The 27,432-nt window shown below is 58.0% G+C and overlaps 1 protein-coding gene across 2 annotated transcripts; it reads left to right on the forward strand.

Annotated features, from left to right (window-relative positions):
- Window positions 1-27,028, forward strand: D2HGDH (D-2-hydroxyglutarate dehydrogenase). 2 transcript variants are annotated; one of them, XM_043578454.1, is made up of 10 exons: window positions 1-101; window positions 972-1,333; window positions 8,376-8,433; window positions 9,874-10,013; window positions 10,682-10,875; window positions 11,357-11,525; window positions 12,947-13,090; window positions 15,559-15,701; window positions 18,417-18,582; window positions 26,089-27,028. In XM_043578454.1, the coding sequence occupies exons 2-10, from the start codon at window positions 982-984 to the stop codon at window positions 26,346-26,348; spliced, it is 1,626 nt and encodes a 541-aa protein (XP_043434389.1). In that variant the 5' UTR covers window positions 1-101; window positions 972-981; the 3' UTR covers window positions 26,349-27,028. The 2 variants fall into 2 exon arrangements, with proteins under 2 accessions (XP_043434389.1, XP_043434388.1); XM_043578453.1 differs by lacking the exon at window positions 1-101 and adding an exon at window positions 210-451.
- The last annotated feature ends 404 nt before the right edge of the window (window positions 27,029-27,432 follow it).

Below are 27,432 nucleotides of genomic sequence, written 5' to 3' on the forward strand. Positions count from 1 at the left end.
GGGATCGGAGGGACGCCGGTGCGCAGGCTCAGTCGGCCGTGGCTCTGGCGGCGCAAGGCCTGCGGCGGCGGTGGCGGCAGGGGCGGGACGGAGACGTGGACGTGAGTGCGTGCGCGCGGCCGCCGGGGGTCTGTGGCTGAAGGGCCGTGAGTCGGGGCGGCGGGCTGGGGGCGTCGCGCGCCGAGGCCGTTCTCGAGTGCGAGCCCGCCGGGTTACGTGCCGTCACGTGGGTGCGCGGGCCCGACTCCCGGCCGCGGCTCTAGCCCGCGCGCTCGTTCTTCGGCCCTTGGCGGTGGCGCGTGTGCGGCGGGGAGGCTCGGAGAGGCGCGCTCATCTTCCCCAGGTCGCACTGCACTGGTGAACCCCGCGGGCAGCGCTGGCACGCGCGCCGGTTCAGGTTGTCTGAGCTCCAGAAGAGGGGCGCGTCCCCGTCCCCTGTCCCCTCGCCTGGGTAGGTCTGGGGGCTCCCTGTACACGTCGAAAGTCGCCTGCAGCTCGGCGGGCAGCCGGAGAAGCTTCCCTACCCCGCCCTTTCCTTTTCTACACTTTTTACACTTGGTAACGTACACGTATGGAACACGTATGGAATGGAACGTACCATTCCAACCATTGTCAGTTGTACTCAGTGGCTTCCACCCTTTTCGTGTCTTCAGTCCTGGTTTAGTCCTGAAGGGCGAGGGGGCCAAAAGACAGCTTTGTGACGGCAAATGTCAGACTGTCAGGGTGGCGCAGCTGGCTCCCAGCCAGGTGTGCAGCTCAGGGAATCCCGAGAGGGGGGTCCTGCAGGAAAACAGCCCGGGTCAGGATCGAGGGCAGCGCCCCTGCTCTCGGACCGCTGACCCCCTGGACAGCAGGTCTGTTCCTGGGCCTGGCCCGGACTTGGACGCCTCCGGCTCCTCTCCGGGCAGGTGCTTTCCTCTTCCCAGGTCCTAGTGTTTCAGAGTCACAGGTCCCATCCCTTGCTTTTGTAGGGCAAGGGCGATGGCACCCCATCTGGTGCAGCCTGGGGGGCGCTTCTGGCGGCAGGCGGCGAGCACTCTGGGAGCCTCTGTGCAGCACAGGACATGGGCAGGGGCGTCCAGGATCCCCAGGCTGGGCAGCCCGTGGGGAGCCACGGCCACCAGCCCCCGGGTCTACAGAAGTGGCTTTTCCACGTCCCCCCGGGCCCCGGAGGTGATGCTGACCCAGGAGCGCTACCCTGTGAGGCGGCTGCCATTCTCCGTGGTGTCTGGGGAAGACCTGGCAGCCTTTGAACGCATCGTCCCCGGCAGGGTCATCACAGACCCAGAGGTGCTGGAGGCTTCAAATGTGGACTGGCTTCGAACCGTCCGAGGTGAGTGAGGGTCTGTGCACACGGTGTCCCTCAGGGGGACGGCGGTGTGCGCTAGCAGTGAGAGGGGAGACGATAGCACTGAGCTCTGGGTAGAGGACCACGGGGTGACTGTCACATGTGCCTTCTTTTTTTTAATTTTTTTTTTTTTTTTTTTTACTTTTTGAGAGAGAGAGAGAGACCGAGCACGAACAGGGGAAGGGGCAGAGAGAGAGGGGGACACAGAATCCGAAGCAGGCTCCAGGCTCCGAGCTGTCAGCACAGAGCCCGACGCGGGGCTTGAACCTGCAAACCGTGAGATCATGACGTGAGCTGAAGTCGGACCCTTAACCACCTAAGACACGCAGGTGCCCCCACGTAGCCTTTCTTACACTGAAGAAAAGCTGTATTGTGGTTTTAAAGTGTTCTGAGAACAAAATTCATAGAGGTTTATTGGTGGTATGTGACATCTGTGAATAAAAGCAGTGTCCCCTGGCTGCTCTGAGGGGGGTGTGCCGGTCCCTGCAGCTGCCCTAACAGCCACACACTGGGCGGTTTACAACAGGATGTAGTCTGTCTGATCAAGGCGTGGGCAGGGCCGTGCTCCCTCCAGAGGCCCTGGCGCAGGCTCCTTTCTGCCTTGTCCAGCTCCTGGTGGCCCCGGGCGTCCCTGGGTTGTGACGGCTTCCGTGGGTCTCCGGCTCCATCCTCACGTGGCTTCTCCCCGTGTGTGTCTGTGTCTCAGGTCTCCCTCTGCTTCTCTTGTAAGGACCCCTGTCATCCCCCCAAATCCAGGATGATTTCGTCTCTAGATCCTTGGTCTAATTACGTGTGCAAACACCCTTATCCAGATGAGGTCAGGTGCACAGGTTCTGAGGGACAGGACGTGGACACTCTGCCCCTGGCATGTCGCTGGGACAAGGTGTGGGGCTGCTGTTTGGCCACCCCTGCCTCCCTCCTCTCACCACACTTGTCCGCACCAGCACACGCCTGGGCACCTGCTTGGTGGTTCTCGTCCGTCCAGACCCAGCACACCCTTCCCACGAGAAAGAATTTGTAAGTCTCTTCTCTCCTGAAATGCTTTCAGCGGTAACGTAACCCGTCTACTCAGACAATGATCAAAACCCATCACGACGTCCTTGCTGTAGTATTGAAGAGACCTAGGAGACAACCAGTTTACAATGAAGTAATGTATTTGTTTATAGTTTTTTATTCTTTCAAATGTTCGTTTATTTTTGAGACACACACACACACACACACACACACACACACACACACAGCATGAGTAGGGACGGGGCAGAGAGAGAGGGAGACACAGAATCCGAAGCAGGCTCTAGGCTCTGAGCTGTCAGCACAGAGCCTATCTTGGGGCTCGAACTCACGAACTGTGAGATCACGACCTGAGCTGAAGTCTGACACCCAAGTGACTGAGCCCCCCAGGTGCCCTATGAAGTAATGTATTGATTTCTGCTGTGTTGGTTTGATCTCTCCTCTTTCATTCTTGATTTTATGTATTTGGGTCCTTTCCCTTTTTGATCAAACTGGCTAGTGATTTATCAATTTTGTTAATTCTTTCAAAGAACCAGCTTCTGGTTTCATTGATCTATTCTTCTGGGTTTTTTTTGTTTGTTTGTTTGTTTTTTTGGGGGGTTTATATAGCATTGATTTCTGCCCTAACCTTTATTATTTCCTGTCTTCTGCTGGTTTGGGGTTTTATTTGCTGCTCTTTTTCCAGCTCTTTAAGGTGTAAGGTTAGGTTGTGTATCTTTCTTCCTTCTTTAGGAAGGCCTGGGTTGCTATATACCAAAGTAATGTATTTAAATAAGTAATGCCTGGATGGGCTGGGCAGCCCTGTCTGCAGGCTGGGCCTGGACTTAGCCCCTGCAAGGGCTGTGCTATTGGTGGGAAGAACTCTGAGGAGGGTCCACAGCAGCTGGGAAATGCTGTGCGTCTTGAACTGGTGCGTGGTCTTGAGCGAGTGGGATTAGGGTGTGGGCTCAGGCAACGTAGGCGGCTCCTGTGAGGAGGCCGGAGACACAAGAAGTCCTTGGCCTGTTCTTTACGGGCCAAGCGCCTGAGAGTGGCAGGGCTCCCAGCCCCACCCTGCCTGCTAAGTGGGGACCCCACAGGGCTGACGTGGCCCCACCGAGAGCCCCTCACCCGCACAGGGTCTGCAGGCTCACGTGCACTGCTCCTGGAAGCAGGACAGAGTGCTGTCCACCCCGGGCTCAGCTGGGCCGGGCCCCCGTCCTGGCTTGGCACCACTGCCTGGCTGGCCCTTGGCCAGATGGACCTGAGCTCCACTGCCCGTAAACGGGGGATGGGCTCCCACCTTGGAGGTAAGAACCCAGTGTGCTTGGTGCTCGAGGCTTGGGGTGTCTTCCTTCCGGACCTCCAGAGCGGGTGGAAGTGGTGCCTGGGATGGAGACCATGTGCCTCCCCAACCTGGGCAAGGGCGGGCTGTCCCCTGGGGGCCCTTCCTAGGGGCCTCACGCTGGACGGCCTGTCCGTCTGCAAGGCTGCACATGGTGTGTGCCTGCGTGGGGGACCCCCCGCTGCCGAGACCCTGACCCGGGAGGCTGGCACTGCAGCCAGCCCACCTCCGAGCGTCCACGCGGTGGGTGTCCGCTGAAATAGTTTGTTGAATTTTTCTCGAAATAGCCCTTGACGTGGCTTTCTTTGGGGGAGAAAGCAGCTCTAAACTAAACTACACTTTAACATTTTAATCTTGGAGTTGTGTAGAAGATACAGCCAGTAAATGCTGATTAGGGCTTCGTGATTCTTTTTAAAGGTTTATTTATTGTGAGAGAGAGCATGCACGCAGGGGAGGGGTGGGGGGGAGAGGGAGAGAGAGAGTCCCAAGCAGGTTCCACGGTGTCAGTGCAGAGCCCAATGCAGGGCTCGAATCCGTGACGGTGAGATCATGATCTGAGCTGAAATCAAGAGCTGGACACTTGACTGACTGAACCACCCCGGCACCCCAGAGCTTCATAATTTTTTAGAGCATAGTCTTTATTTGAAACGGAAGCTGTCATTAAATATCTCGCCCAAACGTTAGGTCACTTGCTCAGAGGTGAACCCCAGAGATTTAGTGAGCGCCTCACCGAGTGCGGGTCTGGGGGTCCCAAATGTGAAGACGTACAGGAGGCTGACCTGAGGGACAGGGGCACGAATGGGGTGGGCTGCACGCCAGGTGGCCGTGAGGGCCCGGGAGGCCAGCACAGGCGGTTTTCTCGGGGCTTCGGGAAGCCACCTGCAAGGGTGTTCCGGGGCCGGAATTGCCAGTGCAAAGCCCTCGGCAAGGCCACGCTTGGCGTGTTTGTGGGGTCGTGAGACCTGTGTGCAGCTGCAGTGGGTTGGGGAAGGGAGGGGAGGTCAGAGAGCAAGGGGCTAGGTCGTCGAGACCTCTAGGGCCGTGTGGGTCCTGGCTTCTCCCCCGAGCCGATGGGGAGCTACTAGGAGGCCCTAGGAAGAGAGGGGCCCGTGGCCTGACCGTGGCTGCCGCGTGGGGCACAGGCTTCCACGGCCCAGTCAGGGAAGCCCAGAGGACAGCGTGAGTCTTCGAGGGGCCGTCAGGAGAGATGGGCTCGGGTGCCAGGTGTGCGTGTGGAAAGAAGAGTCCCGGGTTTGCTGATGGCCAGCTGGGAGCCCTTGGGGCCATGTCTGTTGTGGGGCAGTTGGGAGCCCTGGGGTCTGTCTGCTGTGGTGGGTGACGTGCGTTCGCGGAGGGAGGTCTCCCACACCCGGGAGGGGCCGTGCGTCAGGCGGGTGCCTTCCGTCCCGCAAGCCCGGTGGCATCCAGAGTGCGGGAGAGGAGCCAGCTTCTGCCGGGGAGTCGGGATGGTGGAAGGAGAAGGTGGCAGGAAGGCTCAGAAGCCGCAGGAAACGGCTGCCCCAGCGAGAACTTGGGCCGACCGTGGCTCTCCGCTGGGTGAGGGCGCTGCTGGCGGACGGCGGGCTGGATGCTGTGCTGCCCTGACCCGTGTGCGGCTTTTGCTGGCTTGGGCAGTTCTGGGGCCTCTTCCACTCAGACACCCTTTCCTGCAGTCCTGGGCCATGTCCCCAGCCGTGTCTTTGATGATTTTCTGTTCTCTCTGTGGGTGCCTGCTGTTGACATATTAGAGCATTTCCTCTCCCGTTAGGAGGTAAATGTTCTGAGAGTGGGACATCTTGCCTGTTTTCATTCTCCGTGCCCTCAGCAGGCCCCGACACACAGGGTGGGCACACAGACACCGTTGGGATCCCTGCAGTAGGTGACTGAAGCCTGCAGGGTCTTCACGGGTGACCAGGGTCCCTGGACTGTGCTGTCCCAAAGGATCAGGGCTGGGGGGCAGACATGGTTTGTTTGATGACAACCGAATGAGAAGGGGCTTTCAGAATCCCGGACGTGACCCCGGCACAGAAGATGCCAAGACGGCAGCCCCACGGATCTGGCGTCGACGAGGGCCTTCGCTGAGCTCAGCCGGTTGTGGCTCTCAACGGACGGAGGGACTTGCAGACGTGCAGGCTGAACAGCTAAACGGAGCGAAAAAGCACACGCATCTTACAGATACAGAGCTCACGGCCTTGGTGGATGAGACTAGCATGTTACGAAGGTGTAGGAACCATGTGTCTTCTCCAATTCAAGGAGGTAACTCACAACAATGAGCTGCTAGAGAAACAGAAAATAGAAAAAAGAATGAAAGAATTAGAACAGAAAAGAATCCTCCCTGAGCGGAGTGTGAAGGAAGCTGAGGACAGCGTCTGGGAGGTGCTGATGGCACGGAGGGTCCAGGTGGAAGGCTCTGGGGAAGCTTGCTACCCCCTCCCGTTGCCGGCACGGGCAGAGGGGCCCACATGGGGAAACACCCTCTCTTCTGCCCTGATGGGCACTTATTTGGATGATTTGGTAATCCTGTGTTTCCTCCATCACCCTGATCCCCTTTCGGATCCTGACTCTGCTCGCCACCCCTGCTCAGGGCACTCTTCTCCCCGGGGTGGGGGTGGAGTGTTGAGTCACAAACTCCCTGGAGGGGGACAGTGGCAGCCGGGCGGGTAGGGGAGCTCTGCCTGAGCCTACTACTAGTTATGCTGGTTGGACCAAGGAAAGGTGTCTGTTCCCCGCCCACTCTGCTTCCTCCAGCCCAAGGATGAGAGCGGATGGCCAGAAGGGCCGAGGGTTTCAGCCTCTACTCCTCCCTGTCCCATCGCCTCCAGAGCTTTGGCTCTGTTCCCTCTGCAGCAAAGCCTTTCCTGCTTTCGCCCTTTCTGTGCCTCTCAGTGAAGCCCTCAACCCATGAGTCTCCACACAGATGAGGAAGAGGGGAGACGGGGACACAGCTGAATTTAAGTGAACCTTGGTGGCAGTCTGCCTGAAGATGCCTTCCTGGGTTCCTCCCACACGTTCCGAGAGAAAACGCGGAAATAAGCCAGCAGCATCTCCACGGCTGCCTCCCTCTGGCCTGTGTCATCAGGTGGTCCCGTAATCCCAGGGTCTCCTGGAGCCTTGGGGCAGTGGTGTGCCGGAGCTGGCCTGTCCTGGCTCTGGACAGCCAGTTATCAAACAGTTGTTAGAGGGGCACCTGGGTGGCTCAGTCGGTTAAGCATCCAACTCTTGATCTCAGCTCAGGTCCTCATCTCAGGGTTGAGAGGTCACGCCCTGTGTTTGCTCCACACTAGGCATGAGGCCTACTTAAAAAAAACTCTTAGAATTTTGTTGCAGACCAGTTGTAAAACAGCCATTACTAAAAATTAAGTTACATAGATATATAATTAAATTACGTTTAAAACAAGGATAATAAAGGGTGCCTGGGGGGCTCAGTCGGTTGAGCGTCTGACTTCGGCTTGGGTCATGATCTCACGGCTTGTTAGTTCGAGCCCCACGTCGGGCTCTGTGCTGACAGCTCGGAGCCTGGAGCCTGCTTTGGATTCTGTGTCTCCCTCTCTCTCTGCCCCTCCCTTGCTCGAGCTCTGTCAGCCCCTCTCTCAAAAATAAAACATAAAATAAAATAAAATAAAATGAAATAAAATAAAATAAAATAATAAAAAATAAAATAAATAAAAAAAAATAAAATAAATAAAATAAAACAAGGATAATAAATATTCAGAACTTACTTTTTCCTGGGGCTCCTGGGTGGCTCCGTCAGTTGAGCGTCCTCTTGACTTCGGCTCAGGTTGTGATCCCAGGGTTGTGGGACTGAGCCCCTCGTCTGGCTCCATGCCGAATGAGGAGCCTGCTTGGGATTCTCTCCCCCTCTGCCCCTCTCCCCTATGTGTGCCTGAGTTCCCTCAAGAAAACAAAAGAAACAAACAAAACCCAAAAAACTTACTCCTTCCTAAAAAAAAAGGAGTAAGATAAAAACTACAGCCAGATGGTGAGGCTCTGTGAAAAGTCACTGATGGGAGGATCCCGTGTGAAGCGTGCCTCCTGCCTTTCTGAAGCCCCCTCACCTACTTCCGTACTTTTAACAAAGCCAAAGGGGCAGAGAGGAGCTTGACCATCTGGGGGAGGCAGTGGTCAGGAACACCGATGGGCTGGCCTGGAGGGGCTCCTGCTGCCACATCTGGGCGTCAGACCAGTCATGGCAGCAGAGGGCTGGTGTGTAAGCTGGTGCATCCAGTAAGAGCCCACGAGGCCCCACGGATATGATCGAATAAGTATGTGAGAGGGAAGGGCAGCCCCTCTGTGGGTGGAAAGTCAGCTAATAATGGCAGGTGGAGGGGTGGACGAGGGATGGACTGAGCCTCTTCTGGCAGACCGTCCCCGAGCTCGCACTGGCGGTGGAGGTGTGGGCAGCGATGGGAGACTTGGAGTCTCAAGTGTCTCCGCACAGGAGAGTTACAGTTAGGGAATCACGAGCCTGGCGGGCGCCCCTTGCCCTGGGTCCGGGCCTGGACGTGGATGCTGGGGTCTCCTCCACCCCCCTGCGGGCTGAGATGGGACCCATTTTTGACACCCCGCTCTCGTTCTTGAGGTCTGTGGGCTTGTTGGTAATGGTGCCCCTGCGGGTTGCCCCCCCAGAGGAGTGTCGCTCGGAGGGTACACTGACACTGCCCTCCGTGTGTGACGTGCTCCTTGGCGTTGCAGGGAGCAGTGTGCTGCTGCTGAGGCCGCGGACGACAGAGGAGGTGTCCCACATCCTCAGGTATGGAGCCCGCCCCGGGCAGGGGCCTCACCCGCGGACTGGAGCTGACTGGGGCGGGGTGGGGGGGGGGGCGGTTGCGGACATCAGGCGGCGGATTGGCCTTGCCGTGCAAACGGCGTTCTTTGATGGCTTTATGTCAGTAAACCGTCATGTCTGTTCTAGAACAGTTGGAAAACATAGACAACCATAAAGGAAAATATTGCAAAAGCAACCAGTGTTTTCCCTCCAGAAGTAACCGCCGATGACATTCTGTTTCATCTGCCCTGGTGTGGTTTCTGACTGTTACTGCGTTGTATCTGTGATGTGACGCCTTCTCCCCCTGCCCCGTTTGGCCGTGTCCGCACCTGTTTCTAGATGCTAATTATTCTCCCACGCCGGTTTTTGAGGTTGGAGTGTAATCGACGTGCAGTGTCCTGTTGGCCTGTGGGGGATGACACCGTGGTTTGATAGTTTTACCCGTTAGCAGGTGGTCTCGTGACTACGTGTGGTCCCCATAAGGTCCCTGCAGCGTTCCTGACTTCCCGTGGGTGCCTCCTTCCCGGGACCGATGTACGTTATAACCGTGACCTTGTGCCTCTGCATCTGCGCACCCCCAGCTGGCAGCCTTCTGTCCTCCGTGGGCCTGTTTCTGTTCGTTTGGTTTTCTGGGTTCCACATGTGAGATCATACAGTGTTTGCCTTCCTGCGTCTGACTCACTTCGCGTCGTGCCCCCAGCGCGGACTCTTCCACGCCACGTCCAGTGCGTGAGGGGGTGCGCCTCACAGTTCTCTGCAGCTCACTGGCCTCCCGGAGCTGCCAGAGAGCACGCAGCGGGGCCGTGCACCTTTACACTCACGTAACTGCGGCTTCGGAATGGCCTCCGTGAGTGCATGTGGGCCCACGCACACTCACCGTCAGCCCACCGCGGGGGCTCTCCACCTGCCAGGGCGGCCCACGTGATGTGCGTGCGCGGACTGCCTCCCGCGGGCAGGTGCGCTCCTGCAAAGCCACACCCTTGTGGGCCCTCCGCTTGCTTAGGCCTTTGCGGAGTTGGAGCCTGGCCGTGGATGAAGTGCCACAGTGACGTGGACGTGTGTGGAGCGTGGTGGGGTGGGGGGGAAGGAGCCCGGGGGCTGGGAACTGAGTGGCTCTTGGGGAGCAGCAGGGGTGCAGCTGGCACTGGCGCTTTGTTCGAAGAGGGGCGCCCTCGCGTGCCACCCTGTCTGGCATCTGGGAAAGTGCCAGCCTCGCGCTCCGTGCAGTCTGTGACAGACACGGGCCTCCTCAGACTCGTCCCACGTGGGGACCCAGGAGGCTCCCCCATCTGGGCCGCGGCCAACAAGAGAGGGTACGGAAGCAAGGTTTAGTGGCCTCACAGCCGGGTGTTGGCCTGCGTGCTGTCCTGCAGGGATGACGCTGTGCGTGACGGGGGGCCCTGATGCCCCCTGTGCACGTCTCAGGCACTGTCACGAGAGAAACCTGGCCGTGAACCCGCAGGGGGGAAACACAGGCATGGTGGGGGGCAGCGTGCCCGTCTTCGATGAGGTCATCTTGTCCACCGCCCTGATGAACCAGGTCATCAGCTTCCACGACATGTCCGGTAAGCCTACCCTGCCCGGGGTGCCTTGATTGCTGGCCTGCGGCGGGGCCCCGGGGGCCCCCGCTCTGTGCGCCTGGCCCTCTGGGTGTGTGTGTGCCCTGGGGAATCATTCAGCTGGTCACTCGGGGGCCTGTGCTGGGGGTTTGTGGTGAAGGGGAGGGCTGTGAGTCCCTGTGACCCTGGCATTTTTCTGGCCAAGATGGCCCTGTCTGCCCTTGTGGATGCGGTGCCCCGTCTGAGGCACAAGCCAGCGTGCAGACCCTTCCCGCCCAGCGGCCCCAGTGGCCCGGTGGCTTGTCTGTCCAGCAGGACACATCTGTGGTGGGGGCCCTGGGCACAGCACCTGTCCTGCTCCCTGCCGGCAGCACCCAAAGCACAAACTGTCGTCAGGTTCGTCACATGTCCCTGGTGGGGGTCCCCTGCCAGCCAGGGACCCCCTCCTAAGAGCACTGCTCTCTCTTGTCCCTCCCACACGAGGGTGAGCGTACATGAGGGTTTTCTTCTCTGGTTTGGGGGGACATACACCTTTTCCTTGCCTGGATTCTGTGGGGGGGACGGCTCCCGGGTGGCTGACCCCTGTGGGCCCCCCTCCCCCCCCGCCATGAGTCCTTGCTCCTGCGGGGCCGGGAGCCCCTCCCCGCCCCGAGTTATCTCCTCCCGCCCGGCAGGGACCCTGGTGTGCCAGGCGGGCTGTGTCCTGGAGGATCTCAGCCGTCACGTGGAGGAGAGGGGCTTCATCATGCCCCTGGACCTGGGGGCCAAGGGCAGCTGCCACATCGGGGGAAATGTGGCCACCAATGCAGGCGGCCTGCGGTTTCTGCGCTACGGCTCACTTCATGGGACCGTCCTAGGCCTGGAAGCGGTGAGCTGGGGGGCGCCGTCCGCCGTCCTGTGTCCCCCCGGCCCTCCTGGCCGTCTCCCAGCACGGACTGTGCTCCCCTGTGAGGTCCGCGGGAGCCCCGTCCTGGCTGGGCTGCTGGGCCGCTCTGCAGGTTGCAGGGACAGCTGGGGTGGTGCAGGGTGAGGTCGAGACACGGGGGGGGGGGGGGGGGCGGTGGGCCCGATGCCACCTCAGCTGCACCTGGCTGCGCCCCCTTCTCTGCCTCCCTCGGGGGTCTGCTGGCTTTGGGGGGATGAGTCTTTCCTTCAGCCTGATTAAGTAACGCCGGGCCCCGCGTTCCCGAACACTCCGGGGTGTGGTGGGGCCTGTGCCTGGCTCTGCTTTCTGAGGCGGTGCTGGGCTGCAGCACCCCCCCCCCCCCCCGGCCCCACCGAGCATTGTGGTGGGAGGGGAGGGGCACCTGCTGGGACCGAGGGCTGAGCCTACTTCTTTCGCCCATTAGGTTCTCGCGGACGGCACGGTCCTGAACTGCCTGAGCACCCTGCGGAAGGACAACACGGGCTACGATCTGAAGCAGCTCTTCATCGGGTCCGAGGGCACGCTGGGGGTCATCACGGCCGTGTCCATCTTGTGTCCGCCCAAGCCCAGGGCTGTGAGCGTGGCTTTCCTCGGTAGGTGGGCCGGCCGCCGGCTCAGAGCCGCACCTCCTCCGGCTGCCCTGCCCTTGGTGCAGGGGTGGGAGCCCTTCGGGAGGCCGCTCCTGCCTCTCCCAGTTTCGCTCTCTGTTCCCAGAGGGGTCAGGACCTGGCCTTCTTGGTTCCCAGAGCAAGGTCTGGAGCGGACCCTGTCCTGTCTTGGTGCAGAGCACACTTTATTCTGTAACACAACTGGGGCTTTGCTCGTCTCTTCCATCCGTTTGGTCCGCTGTTTAAGTAGCTTATGCTGGAAGATGCTGGGGGAGATCGTGTCATTTCTTGTGTGTTCATTACTGTGGCGGAATCAGTCACGCCTGTGGGGACGCACCGCCTGCCCTGTCGCTGCTCGTCCCCGTCGGCTCTCAGCATGCCTCCTACGTCGGGCCTTCCACCTGGGACACACTCCTCGTGACGCGTCCTCTGTCCCCCGCTGTGTCTTCAGTGACTTCGTCCCCCCCCCCCCCCCCGTGACGACACTGTCACTGGTCCACAAGCACGTTGGGTTTGTTTTTGTTCCTCCTGTCGAGCGTCACTGCGTGGCCTGTGGCTCGTGCTGGTGGTCACGGGGAGGCCTGCTGCCCTCCGCCACTGTGGCTTCCGGGGACTCTGGCGCTCTGTTCTGTGGTCACTTTAAAGGTCTTCTTTTTGTCTTTGGTCTTCTGTGATTTGGGGCGCGTTGTGTGTAGGTCTCGTGAGCTTCCTGCACCTGTGGCTTGATGTCTCACCAGTTCTAGAAGATTCCTGTCTTCCTGTCCCTCAGGGCTGTCACTGAACCCACGACACAACTTTCCAGTGTGTGCTCTCGCTCTGCCGTGTTTTCCACCCTTTCACAATCCTGTCACGTCTGGGCAGTCTCTTCCCGTCTGATCTCCATTTATGAGCGCTCCCGTCGCGGTGCTCCATGTGCTGCCGAACCCCCACATGCCCTGTTGTCCCCGCCGTGGCACCTCCATGTGCTCCTTGGATGTGCAGAGCAGGCACCTGCCAGCCTCGAGCTGTGCAGGACACACTTCCCCGCCCCCCGCAGACTCTCCCTGCCTCACCTCTGAAAGGCTGCGTGCATCCCACCCCTCCTGTCGCAGGGTCGCCTCCAGCCGCCGGCGGGCGAGCTACCCGGGCCTGTGCTGGGCCTGGCTGTGTCTTGAAGCCCCAGATGAATTCCCCACGGAAAGCCGAGTGCTGGTTGTGGGAAGAGAGCTACAACGAAGCCGTTCCCAACCACTAGCCCTGCGTTCTCATTACGTCTCGGCCCCTCTGCTTCCCACCACCTTCCCGAGGCTGCCCAGCTCGCCCAGCGCCCTCCCCTGGGGTTGGGGTCAGCGCGGCCACGGTAAGGGGGGACGGGGTGGGTGTCGGGGGCCGTGGGCTCTGGGGCCTGAGGCTCTGACCCTTTGCAGGTTGTCCGGGCTTCTCTGAGGTCCTGCAGACCTTCAGCACCTGCAAGGGGCTGCTGGGTGAGATCCTGTCCGCATACGAGTTCATGGATGCCGAGTGCATGTGGCTGGTCACGCGTCACCTTCGCCTCGCCAGCCCCGTGCAAGGTACTGATCCCAGCTGGTGGGCGGCACCCCCTCCGGGCCCTGGGTCGCAGGGGAGGCTCGCAGGCCATCAGTCCTGCCCACAACCTGGGAAGGTGTGGCAGGAACCTGGACAGGTCGGTGTGTTCGTGGCCCTGGCATCGCCACAACTGGCTGAGTGCAGAATTCCTTTATGCGCGTTTTAAATGAGCCCCCAGTGCGGGTCCCATCGGTGCTGCCTGTTGTGCCAGAGCGCCGGGGCCTTTGAGAACCCAGGTGCACTCGTCAGAAACACTTCTCTTCGACTCAGAGGAGTATCTGTCCGTGACAGATCCCAGCCGGTTCATTCCAGACCAGCACACAGGACGCCGATATCACGTTGCAGAAAGTGTCTGTGCCTCGGAACCTGTAGATCCTGGTATTTTCACCTCTGAGATCTGCCCTAACAGATGGTGGCACTGCAAGGCCGCAGGGCTGGTTCTGGCGAGGGCCCTCGTCCTGGCTTGCAGGCGGCCCGGAGCTCTGTGCTCACGTGGCCTTTCCTGGTGGTGGTGGTGGTGGTGGTGGGGTTCCTGGTGCCCCTCCCTCTTCTTACGAGGGCACCAGCCCTGTGGGGTCAGGGCCCCACTCTTATGACCTAAGTTAGCTTTAATTACCTCCCAAAAGGCCCCGTCTCTAAATATAGTCATGTTGGGGGTGGGTTAGGGCTTCACTGTGGGAATTTGGGGGACACAACTTAGTTCAGAATAGTCATAAATATGGAAAGATCTTTATGCTCTAAATTTTAAAAGTTCATCAATTAACGATTTAATTTTGAGAGAGAGAGAGGGCACGCATGGAGGGGCCAGGAAGCAGGGAGAGAATCCCAAGCAAGCCCCATGTTGTTAGCGCAGAGCCTGATGCAGGGCTTAAACCCATGAACCTTGAGATCATGACCTGAGCCAGAGTTGGACGCTCAACCGACTGAGCCACCGAGGGGCCCCTAAGACTCCTTTCATAATCATGTTTTACTTTTGTAATTGGAAAAGGAGCCAATAGAAATGTAAAAGCTCTCCGTGTTTTCTATGACGTGTGAGAAATTTAAGAGCAGAATGTGCATTTCAGCGTGGAAAAAGCCACTTTCTGGAAAACACTGTTCTGTTTACAGTAGGACCAACTTGTCGTGTTTTCCTGGAAGGGACAATGTAGTACTGAAAGAAAAGGCGGTTCAGTGAGTTTATTTGTGATTTCAACAAGTGTAAAGATAAACTTACAGTAGCCTTGAAAAAACAAGCTTAACGTTTTCTTATAGTTACTAACGTACCTTTTTTTAAACTTCAAAAAAGATATCTTGGGTAAAAGGTATGCGTTTTTCTTTTTTGAGAGAGAGAGATCATGGGTGTGTATATACAGGGAAGAGGGGCAGAGGGAGAGGGAGAGAGAGAATCTCAACTAGGCTCCGTGCTGAGTGTGGAACCTGATGTGGGGCTTGACCCCATGACTCTGGGAACATGACCTGAGTTGAAATTAAGGCTCCACTGAGCCCCCTACCCAAGTGCCCCTAGTGTGCATTTTTTGCACGAACTGCTGAGCATTGCGGGCACAGTGGGCCACATGGGCATGGGGGTCTCCCCACCGTGTGTGGTTTTGTAAGAGGGGCCCCATCCAGGCGCCAGTGCTGAGGGTTTCATGGTGTCATGTGGTAGTTCATGTGTTTCTGGGGAGCGTGGTCTCTCTTCCAGTGAAAGACCTGTTTTTTGTTTATTTTATTTTATGATTATTTTTACAAGTTTATTGTTTTTTTTTAATATTTTTTTTTCAACGTTTATTTATTTTTGGGACAGAGCAAGACAGAGCATGAACTGGGGAGGGGCAGAGAGAGAGGGAGACACAGAATCAGAAACAGGCTCCAGGCTCTGAGCCATCAGCCCAGAGCCTGACGCGGGGCTCGAACTCACGGACCGCGAGATCGTGACCTGGCTGAAGTCGGACGCTTAACCGACTGCGCCACCCAGGCGCCCCAGAAGTTTATTGTTTTTAGTGATCTCTACACCCAGCGTGGATTGAGCTCAACCCCACGATCCAGAGTCACGTGCTCCTTGACTGAGCCCCCCAGGCGCCCCATGAAAGACCTGTTTTTATTTATTTTTTAATAATTTTTTTAATGTTTATTTTTTTGAGAGAGGGAGAGAGTGCAAGCAGGGGAGGGGCAGAGAGAGAGGGAGGCACAGAATCCCAAGCAGCTCCAGGTCCTGAGCTGTCAGCACAGATCCTGATGTGGGGCTCGAACCCATGAGCTGTGAGATCGTGACCCAAACTGAAGTGGGACACTTACCCGACTTGCCCCCCAGGCACCCCGAAGGACCTATTTCTAAACTGAGCAGAGGCTTTCTGCTGTGTGAGCTGCCTGCCCGATGGCCCCACAGGGCTGTCGGAGATGCTCAGCCCAGGCCCATCCTGACTGTCTGTCTGCCGGCCTCGCCTCTGCTCATCCTGCTTTCTGTGCCTTCCAGAGAGTCCTTTCTATGTTCTGATCGAGACCTCAGGCTCCAGAGCAGGCCATGATGCTGAGAAGCTGAATGACTTCCTGGAGCAGGTGCTGAGCTCCGGCCTGGTGACGGATGGGACCGTGGCCACAGACCACATGAAAGTCAAGGTGCGTGTGCCGCTGGCCCCTCCCTGCTTCTGTCGTGCTGAACTGGTGCAGGACGTCTGCACGGTGCCGTGTGTCCGGCTCAGGGTGTGCGCTATCCGGATGTGGGCAGGTGTCCCTCGCTCTCTGGAAGCACACTTTTGGGTCTTTGTCTTTATCAGTCGTATTCTGTGTTATTTTATTTTATTTTTTAAATGTTTTCTTTATTTTTGAAAGAGCACAAGTGGAGGAGGCACAGAGAGAGGAGGACAGAGGATCTGAAGCAGGCTCTGTGCTGACAGCAGCGAGGCCGATGTGGGGCTTGAACTCGTGAATCGTGAGATCATGACCTGAGCTGAAGTTGGACACTCAGCAGACTGAGCCACTCAGGTGTCCCTATCATCAGTATCTTAAACAAAAGCAGAAAGATGGGGCACCTGGGTGGCTCAGTCGGGTTGAAAGTCTGACTTCGGCTCAGGGCACCATCTCCTGGTTCGTGAGTTCGAGCCCCGCGTTGGGTTCTGTGCTGACAGCTCGGAGCCTGGAGCCTGCTTCAGATTCTGTGTCGCCCTCTCTCTCTGCCCCTCCCCTACACCTTCTCTCTCTCTCTGTCTCACAAAAATAAATAAACATTAAAAAAAAAAGGCAGAAAGAGCTGCCGGGGGACATGGGAAGGTGTGCCTGGAACTGAGCCAGTCTCAAGGGCTACATTTTCCTAGGAGAGGGCATTGACGTTGCCACCAGAGATCATTCAGCTCTGAGGCTAAAGGAGGGAGAAGGAAGCCACGGCTGTGGGAGCCATCGTCACCGTTACCGTCACTGCGGGACTGGGGTGCTGTGTGCCGTCCTCCCCAGTTTGTGCTCCGTGGTCCCTGGGGCGCTGTGTGGGAGCAGCCGCGGGAGCCGGGTGGTGGGAGGGCTGGGGCTGCCCAGGGGCGGGGGCAGAGGCCGTGCGGGTGAGTGGGGCGGGTCTCAGGCTGGCCCTTATGGTCTGCTCAGTGGGTTCCTTTCTCCGCCTTATCGCTGAACCTTTCTCTTTAGTTATTTGTATGTTTAGCAAAGGGGTCAGACCTTGTCAGTGCCTCAGCCCCTCTCCTGACGAAGGGTCTCAGGGCACTTGACCGTCTTCCCACCTCTATGGCCCCATCGTCTCCACTGGGTGATGTCATCACTGAGGGAGACCCAGGCAGGGGCGTCTTGTGCTTCCCCCGCAGTGTCACGCAGCCAGCGCCAGCGCAGGAAACGTGGGCCAATCCTTCAGTCTCCGGATCGGCTCAGTGCTGTTCTCTGCCTGCCGACAGGCATAGCTATTTCTTTTCTGGTGTTTCCACGCCCTTACTTCTTCCTGAATGCAGTGTCCGTCCGTGGTGGGAGTGCAGGCCCTGGGGGCCGTGAGAACAGAGGCTCCCACCCTGTCCTGCACACGCGGGCATTTCCGCTCCGCCGACCGAGGCTTGAGCAGCGGGAGGACAGCAGGAAAGTCAGTGCTCCCTGCTTCTGCTCAGAGCGAGTCCCGAGAGCCGGCCGCTGGGGTGGGGTCGCCGCCGCTTGTCCTGTGGGGGCAGCGGCCACGGGGCCGCCACGTGTGCCCACACTGGTCCCTGCCCCGTCTGGACTGCTGGCTTCACAGCTGTGTTCTCAAACGGAGGAGCTGGGCAGTGCCGGGTGGGCAGGGCACGACACGGGGGGGTGGGGGGGACATCCACACAGGGGCATTTGAGCAAAGATAGGACAGAGGCAGGAGCCATCCTCCAGGGCCCCGAAGCGGGGTGGGCAGGGTGGGCAGGGTGGGCAGGCGGCGGCGGGGGGGAGGGCAGGTCTGTGGCCACGGAAGGGTGTGGTGGGTGTGAATGGAGGAGCCCGTGGGCAGCCGGACTGCCCTGCAGTGCTCCAGCTCGCGGTCCAGCAGCATAGCGGGCTGTGTGGAGTCATTGCCGGGTTCTGTGCGTGTGAGGCAGGTGGTGGTGGGAGCTGCTGAGGGTCGGAGGCAGAGTGACCTCGGAGTGACCCCTAACGCCGATGACAGAATTGGGGAGGCCGGGACACTGTCTGGTGGTGAGGGATCCGGGGTGGCGAGGGGTCCACGGGAGTGAGGGGTTGTTGTTCTTCCTTTGGGGGCGGTCCTGGCACTGTGATCATGTGAAAAAGCCAGGGCACGAGTCCTTACTTGTAGAAATTTTGCCATGACGCTTCCTGGATCCGGGGGACATGTGGGGGGCAGGACAGCGACCACCCTGCATCCGAGCGATGGCCTGCTTGGCGCTGTCTGTCCTCTGCTCGGCGCTGTCTGTCCTCTGCTCCATCGTGAGGACTTCAGGTGTCCCTGGTGACAGGTCAGCAAGCCTAGGCAGTGACCCGTGGATGGATTTATCTGGAAGGGCAGTGATGTGATGGGTCCCCCACAGCCCGCATATCCCTGTGGCCCTGTCCCCTCCGTCTGCAGGGTCTTCCCTGTCCCAACCCTGCCTTCACTTGGCTCCTTGCCTGCCGGTAGCCCCAACCAGCTCCCACCCTGTCACCTGCAGTGTCCTTGAGCGAGCCATGGCCACGTTCTGGGGCCCCATCTGGTACTGGCTCTTGGATCAAATCCCTGTGCCTATCACCACAAGAACGCTTCCGTCACCCGGAAAGCTCCCTCATGACTGTCCCAGTCCCCCCAGGCCCCAGCGTTTTGACTGCCATCAGCATAGACACCCTTCGCGGCAGCCCTTGACTCTGCCTGTTTTCTGTCCATCCTAGGCGCTGTGGGCCCTCAGGGAGAGGATCTCGGAGGCGCTGAGCCGGGATGGCTACGTGTACAAGTACGACCTCTCCCTGCCCACCGAGAGGCTCTACGACCTTGTGACTGACCTGCGCGCGCGCCTCGGCCCGCGGGCCAAGCACGTGGTGGGCTACGGCCACCTGGGTGAGCTGCGCCGGGGTCAGCAGTGACGGGGGAACCTGGGACCTGGGAGAACCCTAATTGTCTTCATGGATCTTTGGGTATTTTGGAAAGGACCTGGTTTGTGGTTTGGAGGCAGGGCATGTGGTGCCGGCTGGTGGCCCCAGAGTGCGCGGGGCGGGGGGTAGGTTGTCCAGCGTTGAGGATGGTGAGAATGGCCAGGGGCTGGGGGCAGCCACCACCCACACCCCCGTGGCGCTGTCCGCGTGGCTCAGACTCTCCCTCGTGAAGGAGAGGACCCGAGAGCATGATGACCTCGCAGTGGGGACCATTTCTTCATCAGGACGCAGATGTGTAAACCACAGGAGGGGGTGCTGCTAACTCGGACCACTCTCTGGTTTGTCAGACCACTGAACGGGAACGCTGGCGGGCAAAGGCACGGGGCTCGCACACCTAGCGTTCAGGGAGGAAGCCTGGAGGAAGCCCCGTCTGCGCGGTGGGCTCCCAAACGGGGGCTGGGGGATGGGCACGGAGGGCATCTTCACCTAGGGCCGGGGGCAAGGACGTGCAGCTGGAGCCCCCGGGCCAGAGCCCGCTCCTCGAGGGGCACTGACAGCGGCTCCTGCTGCCGACGGAGATGGCGTCACGGCCAGAGGTGGAGTCGGGCCCCCACTCTGTGAGTCGAGGGGGGTGTTGAATTTGTGGAAAGCTGCTTCTGTGTCTGCGGATGCAACCCGGGCATGTTTTCCTGTGGTCGTGGGGTGGTGCACCCTAGACCCTCTCCTGCAGGGGGGCTGTGACCCGCGGGTGAGCCCGGCTCGGCCCGGCCCTCTGCGCCCTGCGTGGTCCACGTGCCTCTGTTCTGCACGGGGTTCTTCCGGTGGCCTTCCGGGCCTGGCCATCCTGTAGGGTCCCTTCGCTGTGTCCGAGCTGGGCGTTGGCCTCTCCCTCTGGGCCCAGCGGGGTCTGAGTGGTTGGCGTTACCGCCTCCTTGACTGTCCCCTGGGAGCTGACAGCGAAGTTTCAGGGCCGGAGGCGTATTGTGTTTTAGGTGGCGGGGGGCTGAGCGCGGACCCGTGTCCTTACCAGCTGTGGGGCCGTCCTGGCTGAGTGCTCTTGCCAAGTTTGCTTTCTGGGAGTTTGTCCGTTTCTTGTAAATCTCGGCCGTGTTGGCACAAAGTTGTTGATCCCGCTCCTGCTCCTCTGTCGGGTCGGCCCTCGCGGGTGGCCCCGGTTTCCGTCCCGATGGGGTTTCCTCTTTGCCGCCTCCCTCTTGTTTCTCACGCTTGTCGGTCCTACCGCGTCCTCCTTTGATCCTTTCCGCTGCACCTCGTTTTCTCTTTTTTTCTGTTGTTACCTTTATTCCCTCCTTCCCTTCTCCACTGAGCCTGCCCAGCGGCTCTTCTGACTGTAAGTCAAGTACTCTGCCTGATTTTCAGCCTTTTTTCTTTTCTAGCATAAGTATTTAGGTTTCTCTCTGCACACCAGTCTCGCGGACCCCAGGGGTGACTGTCTTAAGTAGTGTCTCTGTGTGTGGTCCTGTCAGACTCCACGTGATGTCTGAGGGTCCGTGAGGCCAGCACCTGCTCACGCCGGCCCAGGAGCCCCGGCGTCTGTGTGCTCGGCCAGGAGGGTGCGCCAGGGAGCCAGAGTTGGGCGCTTTGTGCCGCCTGCTGGGCATCTGGGCTCCCGGCTCCGCTGCTGCCCGCCGGCCCTCCTCGCCCTCTCCTGCCCTTTGGTTTCTGGGCTGCCTGCCGTCCTGACCTCCGCCCCGGGCTCCGGGGAGTGGACAGGGCAGAGGGTGAGGCCGGCCCCACTCAGCTCTGAGAGCCTCCTCTGTGGACGCTGGCCAGCCTCCCTCGTACTTTCTGATTCCCGTTCTCTTTTCTCTGACCCATCAGTTAGGCAGAAATGTGTTTGTAAATTCCCAAACGTACAAGAGTTTTCTAGCTGTTGTTAAAATTTCTGACTTGTTGTTTGTTGCATAGAAGCCTGCGAGCCTGGTCACACCGTGTGTGCCCCTCGGGTAGTGGCCCGGTTTCCTGACATTTCCCGAGTCCTCGTGGAGAGCGTGTTCTCCGTGGTCAGGGGGCCAGTGTTTGTGCACACAGACCTGCTGTGTGAGCGCTGGGTCGTGCCTGGGTGCTGCGTACTGAGCGGGGGTTAGAAAGCCTCATAGCGGCCGCAGGCTCTGTCACTCTGTGAGTGGTGAAGATGGAGGGAGGTCACATCGGTCATTCTGGTAGGTGGGCTCTTTTGTCACCTGGTAGGTGGGCTCTTTGGGCCCCGGAATCGCTCTGTCCTGGGAGCCTGCCTTGACTGATACTGTGCAGTGACACAGGCTTCCTTGCATTTAGTTGTTTTCCTGACACGATGTGTTTCTTCCCAGGACTTTCGACCGTTTTCCATCCTTATGGCTTAGACGTGTCTAGTAGATGACAAGGAGTTGGGGCTTCTTTGTTCCACGGTTTGCCACTTGTTGTTTTATTTTATTTTATTTTGTTTATTATTATTTTGTTTTTCAATGCTGAAAACCTTGTGGGTTTATTTTTATTTTTTATTTTATTTTTAAAATTTTTGTTTATTTATTTTACTATTTATTTTTTAATATAACTTATTGTCAAGTTGGCTAATATACAGTGTTTACAGGGTGCTCTTGGTTTTGGGGGTTGATTCTCATGGTTCATCGCTTACATACAACACCCAGTGCTCATCCCAAGAGGTGCCTCCTCAATGCCCATCACCCACCCTCCCCTCTCCCCCACCCCCCATCCACCTTCAGTTTGTTCTCTGTATTTTAGAGTCTCTTATGTTTCGCCTCCCTCCCTCTCTGTATCTATTTTTTTCCCTTCCCCTCCCCCATGGTCTTCTGTTCAGTTTCTCAAGATCCACATATGAGTGAAAACATACGATGTCTGTCCTTTTCTGACTGACTTATTTCATTTAGCATGATATCTTCCAGTTCCATCCACGTTGCTGCAAATGGCCAGATTTCATTCTTTCTCATTGCCATGTAGTATTCCATTGTGTATATAAACCACAATTTCTTTATCCATTCATCACTTGATGGACATTTAGGCACTTTCCATAATTTGGCTATTGTTGAGAGTGCTGCTATAAACATTGGGGTACAAGTGCCCCTATGCATCAGCACTCCTGTATCCCTTGGGTAAATTCCTAGCAGTGCTATTGCTGGGTCATAGGGTAGATCTAGTTTTAATTTTTTGAGGAACCTCCATACTGTTTTCCAGAGTGGCTGCACCAGCTTGCATTTCCACCAACAATGCAAAAGAGATCCTCTTTCTCTGCATCCTTGCCAACATCTGTTTTGCCCGAGTTGTTAATTTTAGCCACCCTGACTGGTGTGAGGTGGTATCTCAGTGTGGCTTTGATTTGTATTTCCCTGATGATGAGTGGTGTTGAACATCTTTTTATGTGTCTGTTGGCCATCTGGATGTCTTCTTTGGAGAAGTGTCTATTCAGGTCTTCTGCCCATTTCTTCACTGGATTATTTGTTTTTCGGGTGTGGAGTTTGATAAGTTCTTTATAGATTTTGGATACCTACCCTTTATCTGATATGTCATTTACAAATATCTTTTCCCATTTCATCGGTGGCCTTTTAGTTTTGTTGATTGTTTCCTTTGCTGTGCAGAAGCTTTTTATCTTGGTGAGGTCCCAATAGATCATGTTTGCTTTTGTTTCCGTTGCCTCTGGAGACATGTTGAGTAAGAAATTGCTGCGGCAGAGGTCAAACAGGTTGTTGCCTGTTTTCTCCTCTAGGGTTTTGATAGGTCTCATCTAGACTTTAGTCCCTACTACGAAGTTGTAATCATCAAGACAGTATGGTACTGGCACAAAAACAGACACATAGATCAATGGAACAGAATAGAGAACCCAGAATTGGACCCACAGATGTGTGGCCAACTAATCTTTGACAAAGCAGGAAAGAGTATCCAGTGAAATGAAGACAGTCTCTTCAGCAAGTGGTGCCGGGAAAACTGGACAGCGTCATGCAGAAGAATGAACCTGGACCACTTTCTGACACGAGACACACAAATAAACGTTCGTTGCTTTTAAACTCGAGCATGTTGTTTACTCCATGGAGGGGAGAGAAAGCGTAGCTGTCCCCTCTGCCCTCCTAGGTTCTTGGGCTGGGCCTGAACGTTAGACCATGCAGGTTCACTGGCTTTGCATCGGGCCTACGCCAGGGAGGCTAAGTGGTGAGTGGCTCAGGCGGTTAGAACCGGGGCTTATGCAGCATCGTGACAAAGGATACTGCGTCTTTAGAGAGGTCCCAGGCAAGGCAGGCGACTTTGGGCTTCTGACGGCAAAGTGCGGGGACGTGGGTGTGCACACCAGGCACTGGAGGGACGGTGGGCTCGCCGCGCAGACCCCTGCGGTCCGGCTGGCCGGTCAGGGCCCACGGCCGCCCGGGGCTTGGCTCTCCTTTCCGGGGGCGGGGGCGACACCCTGGCCTGTGTGTGTCTTGCTCTCAGCAGACGGGGAGGGCAGAGAGCTTTTCTTGGATCTGCTCGTTCTCAGTTTTCTTTGGCTCAGAGTGGCCCTTCTGCTGCCGTCACTCACGTTGCTGGAGCCGCTGGGCTCCGGGACTCCCACTCTTACTGTGGGCCTCCCGTCCTGCGTTTCTCTTCTCTAACTTACTGCCTTCTCTTGCCTACTCTGTTTCCTCGTTTGAACCTGTCCCATTTATAAATTAGGGAATCGTGTGTGTGTGTCTGTTCTCTGTACCAGCCTCAGATGCCACGTGCATCCTTAGCTTGTCGGAGTTTGAAGTTGATCAGTGTCATCATTCTCCTCCTTCTAAACACGATGGAGTGGTTAATTCTGTGTCGATGTGGCTAGGCTGCGGCCAAACACCAGCCCCAATGTCACCGTGAAGGTGGTTTTTGGATAATGTTAATATTTAAATCAGCAGTAAGCAGAGCAGATTACTCTCCGTAATGTGACTGGGCCCCATCTAATCAGTTGAGGGCCTTGGAGAGACTGAGGTCCCCAGAGGAGGAGGGACTTCTGCCTCCACACCGCCTTTGGACCCAAGCTGCCTGCTGGCCCGCCCCGCCAGGCCCTTCAGTTGTGTGACCCCCTCCCTTCAGACCTTGCTCCCCATCTGTATGTGGGCCCACACCCTGTCAGCTCTGCTTCTCCGACATCCCCAACTGACACGGTGCAAGGACCTTGAGACCCGTGACTTTCATTGTCATTGTCCTCTCCTGGTTCACGCACAGTTTCTTGGGATCTATTTCAGTTTTCTTTTCTGAGAAAAGAGATGATGTTATCTCGTGTGCTCCGTGTTTGTCCGGGCTCAGCCGGCCTGCGGTCCTTCTTCAGTCTTGTGTCACAGCCTCTCCCCGAATCTCAGTCCACTAGTGTGGGGCAGTAGGTGACAGAACATCACAGATTGTATTTGCCTGACAACGTATTGATTTTGTTGTGAAGGTCTTTTCCAGTGGACTCACACACCCGCGTCTGGTTGACGGCTCCGTCCTGTCTGCAGGGTGAAGGCGTCCTGCCGTCTGTGACTCGCGTGTTGTTGCAAAGTCAGCTCCCCGTGAGAATGCTGCCCTCCCCCCACAAAGGGAGTCTGTTGTGTTCTCTTTCCCTTTGTCTTTGGGGTGCTTTGGGGTCATTGGTCTGTCTGGGTGAACGTTTGCACGTCCTGCCTGCAGTCTTTTGGGCTCTGGTTTTAGAAATTGCACTCCCCTTCTCTCTTCACATCTGACTCCCTGTGTCCCCCGGTCTCCTGGCTCTGACTCCTCCGTGTCCCCCCCCCCCCCCCATGTCCCCTGGTGTCCCCGGGGCTGCAGCCTGTGGTCCCCGTGTCTCTCCTGCTGTTCCCGGCTCTGACTTCCCCATGTCCCCCAATCTCCCGGCCCTGTCTCCCCCGTGTCCCCCCGTGTCCCCTGCTGTCCCCATCTCTGACCGGTGCTGCATCAAGCTCCCATGTTTGATTCACGTTCTCATTAACCTCTTGCCGTGAGTCGTGTGCCTTGAAGCCGTTCATTGACTGTTGTTTCAGTGATTCGTAGTTTCTGTTTCTAGAAAATTGACTTAGATATTTAAGAACTTCGCCTGGTCAGTGTTTTATACTCTTTATCTCTTACTTTTTATCTCTTTATACTTTTTTATCTCTTACTCTTAACATATGACACGATTGTGTTCAGTTTCTGGAAGTTACAGTGTCAGAAGTCTGTGCCTTGTTCTCTGCTGGCTCCTGCTCATGGTGGTTGCTTCCTTGTGTGCAGGTCATTTTTGTTGTGGGCTCCTGTATTTAGGGCTTTGTGGGAATTATTTGGGTGACTTCCTTGTGCAGGGAGAAGGAGTGGGGGTGGGGACCCAGGTCCCCGAGCTGGAACCTCTTTAATCTTCGCGTTCTTAGCTCAAGGTCCGCGGGAGCACTGAGGTGGTGTGAATTCTGGCTGTGGCCGAGCATACCCGGGCAGTGTGCATGGACCGGCTTTCCCGGGCAGCTCCCTGGTGGGGCTCTGGTGCCTTTGCCCTGAGTGCGTCCGTGGGACCACTTTGGTGGGAGAGGGTACCTGCTCTGCTCCCTACCCCTGACAGACCCGGAGGGAGGGAGGTGGGGCGTGAGAAGCTCTGGGTCATCGGCAGCCCCGCCCCCTGTGCCCCCTGTGCTGCCTGGGGTTTGCTGCTCTAGCCTCTAGGGGCCCCTCCTGCTGGCGCCCCGGCTCCCTGTGTCTCAGGGTGGGCGGCAACCCTCCCTGGGCCCCACGCACTGTCTGCTCTGCTCGGCCCTTTCCACCTTCCTGACCTCCGAGTCTGGGACGGGGGCCTCCTGTTCTGCGCATCTGCGGTGGCTCCCATGCTGGCTTTGCATGGCAGTCACACCAGCAAATGAACGTTTACCTCCTGGGTAAGGGCCTCATGGCGGGCAAGTCCGCCTCCCTCCTGCCTCTGGGCGCTGGCGGCTGCTCTGTGTTGTCCCTTTCCTCCCCTCAGCCCCACGGAGGTGGGCGCACCAGGCTCTCCTCCGGCCAGACTGCAGCCCCCTCTCCTGCCCCCATTGTCTCGGGTTAATCCTGTGTCTCGTCGTTGCTTTGGGACCCCCGACGGGGGTGCGTGTGGGCAGAGGCAGAGCCAGGGCGCATCTGGATGTCTCAGTGAGGCCAGAGAGCGCCGGGCCCCAGCAGACCTGAGGGGGAAGCTGGGAGCCAGGACTTTGTGGCAGGCGTTGGCTGGGCGGGGATGGGGCTTTCCTGGCACCATGGGAGAGGTGGGTCTGGGGACCGCCACGGGTGCTCTCACCAGCTGGACAGGTGGCCAGTGACTCTTGGCTGGGAGCCCTCAGAGAGGGCCACGAGGACAGAGGGGAGGACTCAGAGAGACCTCCCAGAAGACAGGAGCGGTCACCAGCAGGCCACTTCTGTCACTGCAGGTCAGCGGCCAGTGGCGTAAGGGCAGGAAGCGGGCGTGAGGGCAGGGGCAGGACTGGGGGTACCGAGGAAGGGGTCTCAGCCTGCCCTGCCTGACCCAGAGCCCCTGTCCTTGCAGGGGATGGGAACCTGCACCTCAACGTGACGTCAGAGGCCTTCAGCCCTTTGGTGCTGGGCGCCCTGGAGCCCTATGTGTACGAGTGGACGGCCGAGCAGCGGGGCAGCGTCAGCGCAGAGCACGGCCTGGGCTTCAAGAAGAGGGGCGTCCTCGGCTACAGCAAGCCGCCCGAGGCCCTGCGGCTCATGCAGCAGCTCAAGGCCCTCTTGGACCCCAAGGGCATCCTGAACCCCTACAAGACACTACCTGCCCAGGCCTGACGGGGCCCGCTGGGGCCAGTGGGAGACATGGGAGGGGCCTTGGTCCTGTTCTGGTCTTGCTGTCCTGGTCGCAGTGGGCCTGCAGGGCTGGCTGGGGGCGGGGTGGGGGCGGGGTGGGGGCGGGTCCCTCCCGGCTGTGCTGCTGAGCCTCTGTGCGGACGCCCTCCAGCCCTCTGCAGGTTGGGAGATGGCCTCCTGCTGCACGTGCCGGGTAGGCCGGTGGGCGAGCAGTTCTGCCCACTCCGGAGACCGGCTGCAGCCGTGGGAGGTGACGTGGGTGGTCCTGTCCCCCATGTGGCGTGAGCCCCCGGCAGAGGTGATGAGCTCTGTGTGGGGTCCGTCCCGGGTCACCAGGGTCACCTTTGAGCCAGAGTGACAGGGATGGTCTCCACCCTGGAAGGCATCGTTCCTCCATTTTCTGGAAGGTCTGTGCATTGGCAAGACCATTGTCAGAGGTCAGCCATTAGTTTTTCGTCTCGGTGGTTTGCTGTGATGTGTCTGGTCTTCTGCATCAAAGGTCGGTGAGGCCAGGGGCCAGGCCCGGGCACACTGCTTCCGCGGCCCTGGCCTGCTAGTTGCTGTTGCCCTGGGGCCTCCTGGGGCTGTGGAGGTCTGAGGTTGGGTATGTTTTCGCTTTCTGGCCATCATGAACTTCCAGTAAAAATGGGAATTAATCACGACACTCTCCTTGTTTCTTTTACTGGAAAATAATCTCATAAAGGCTGCGGTGAGGTGCCTCTGTGTGCCCTGTTCCCTAAGTGCTGGAACATGGGGGCCGACAGAGTGACCCCAGGCCTGACCCCTTCCCCTGTCCTCATCGCTCCGAGTAACCTAAGACCCCACCTCCTGGGCCCATGGGCTTGGCCTCACGTGGGTTTCCTAAGTTGTCAGACGGAATCAGTTCATGTTAGTGACATACAGTGAGGGCTTTTGTGGCTCCAAAATGACTTTCAGGGATGGTCGTATGACCAAGCGGCTTCACTGTGAGAATTAAAATAATGCACGAAAGGGACGCCTGGGGGGCTCAGTCGGTTGGGTGTCCGACTTTGGCTCAGGTCATGATCTCACAGTCCATGAATTCGAG

This window comes from Prionailurus bengalensis, chromosome C1, assembly GCF_016509475.1.
Source record: "Prionailurus bengalensis isolate Pbe53 chromosome C1, Fcat_Pben_1.1_paternal_pri, whole genome shotgun sequence".
NCBI lineage: Eukaryota > Metazoa > Chordata > Mammalia > Carnivora > Felidae > Prionailurus > Prionailurus bengalensis.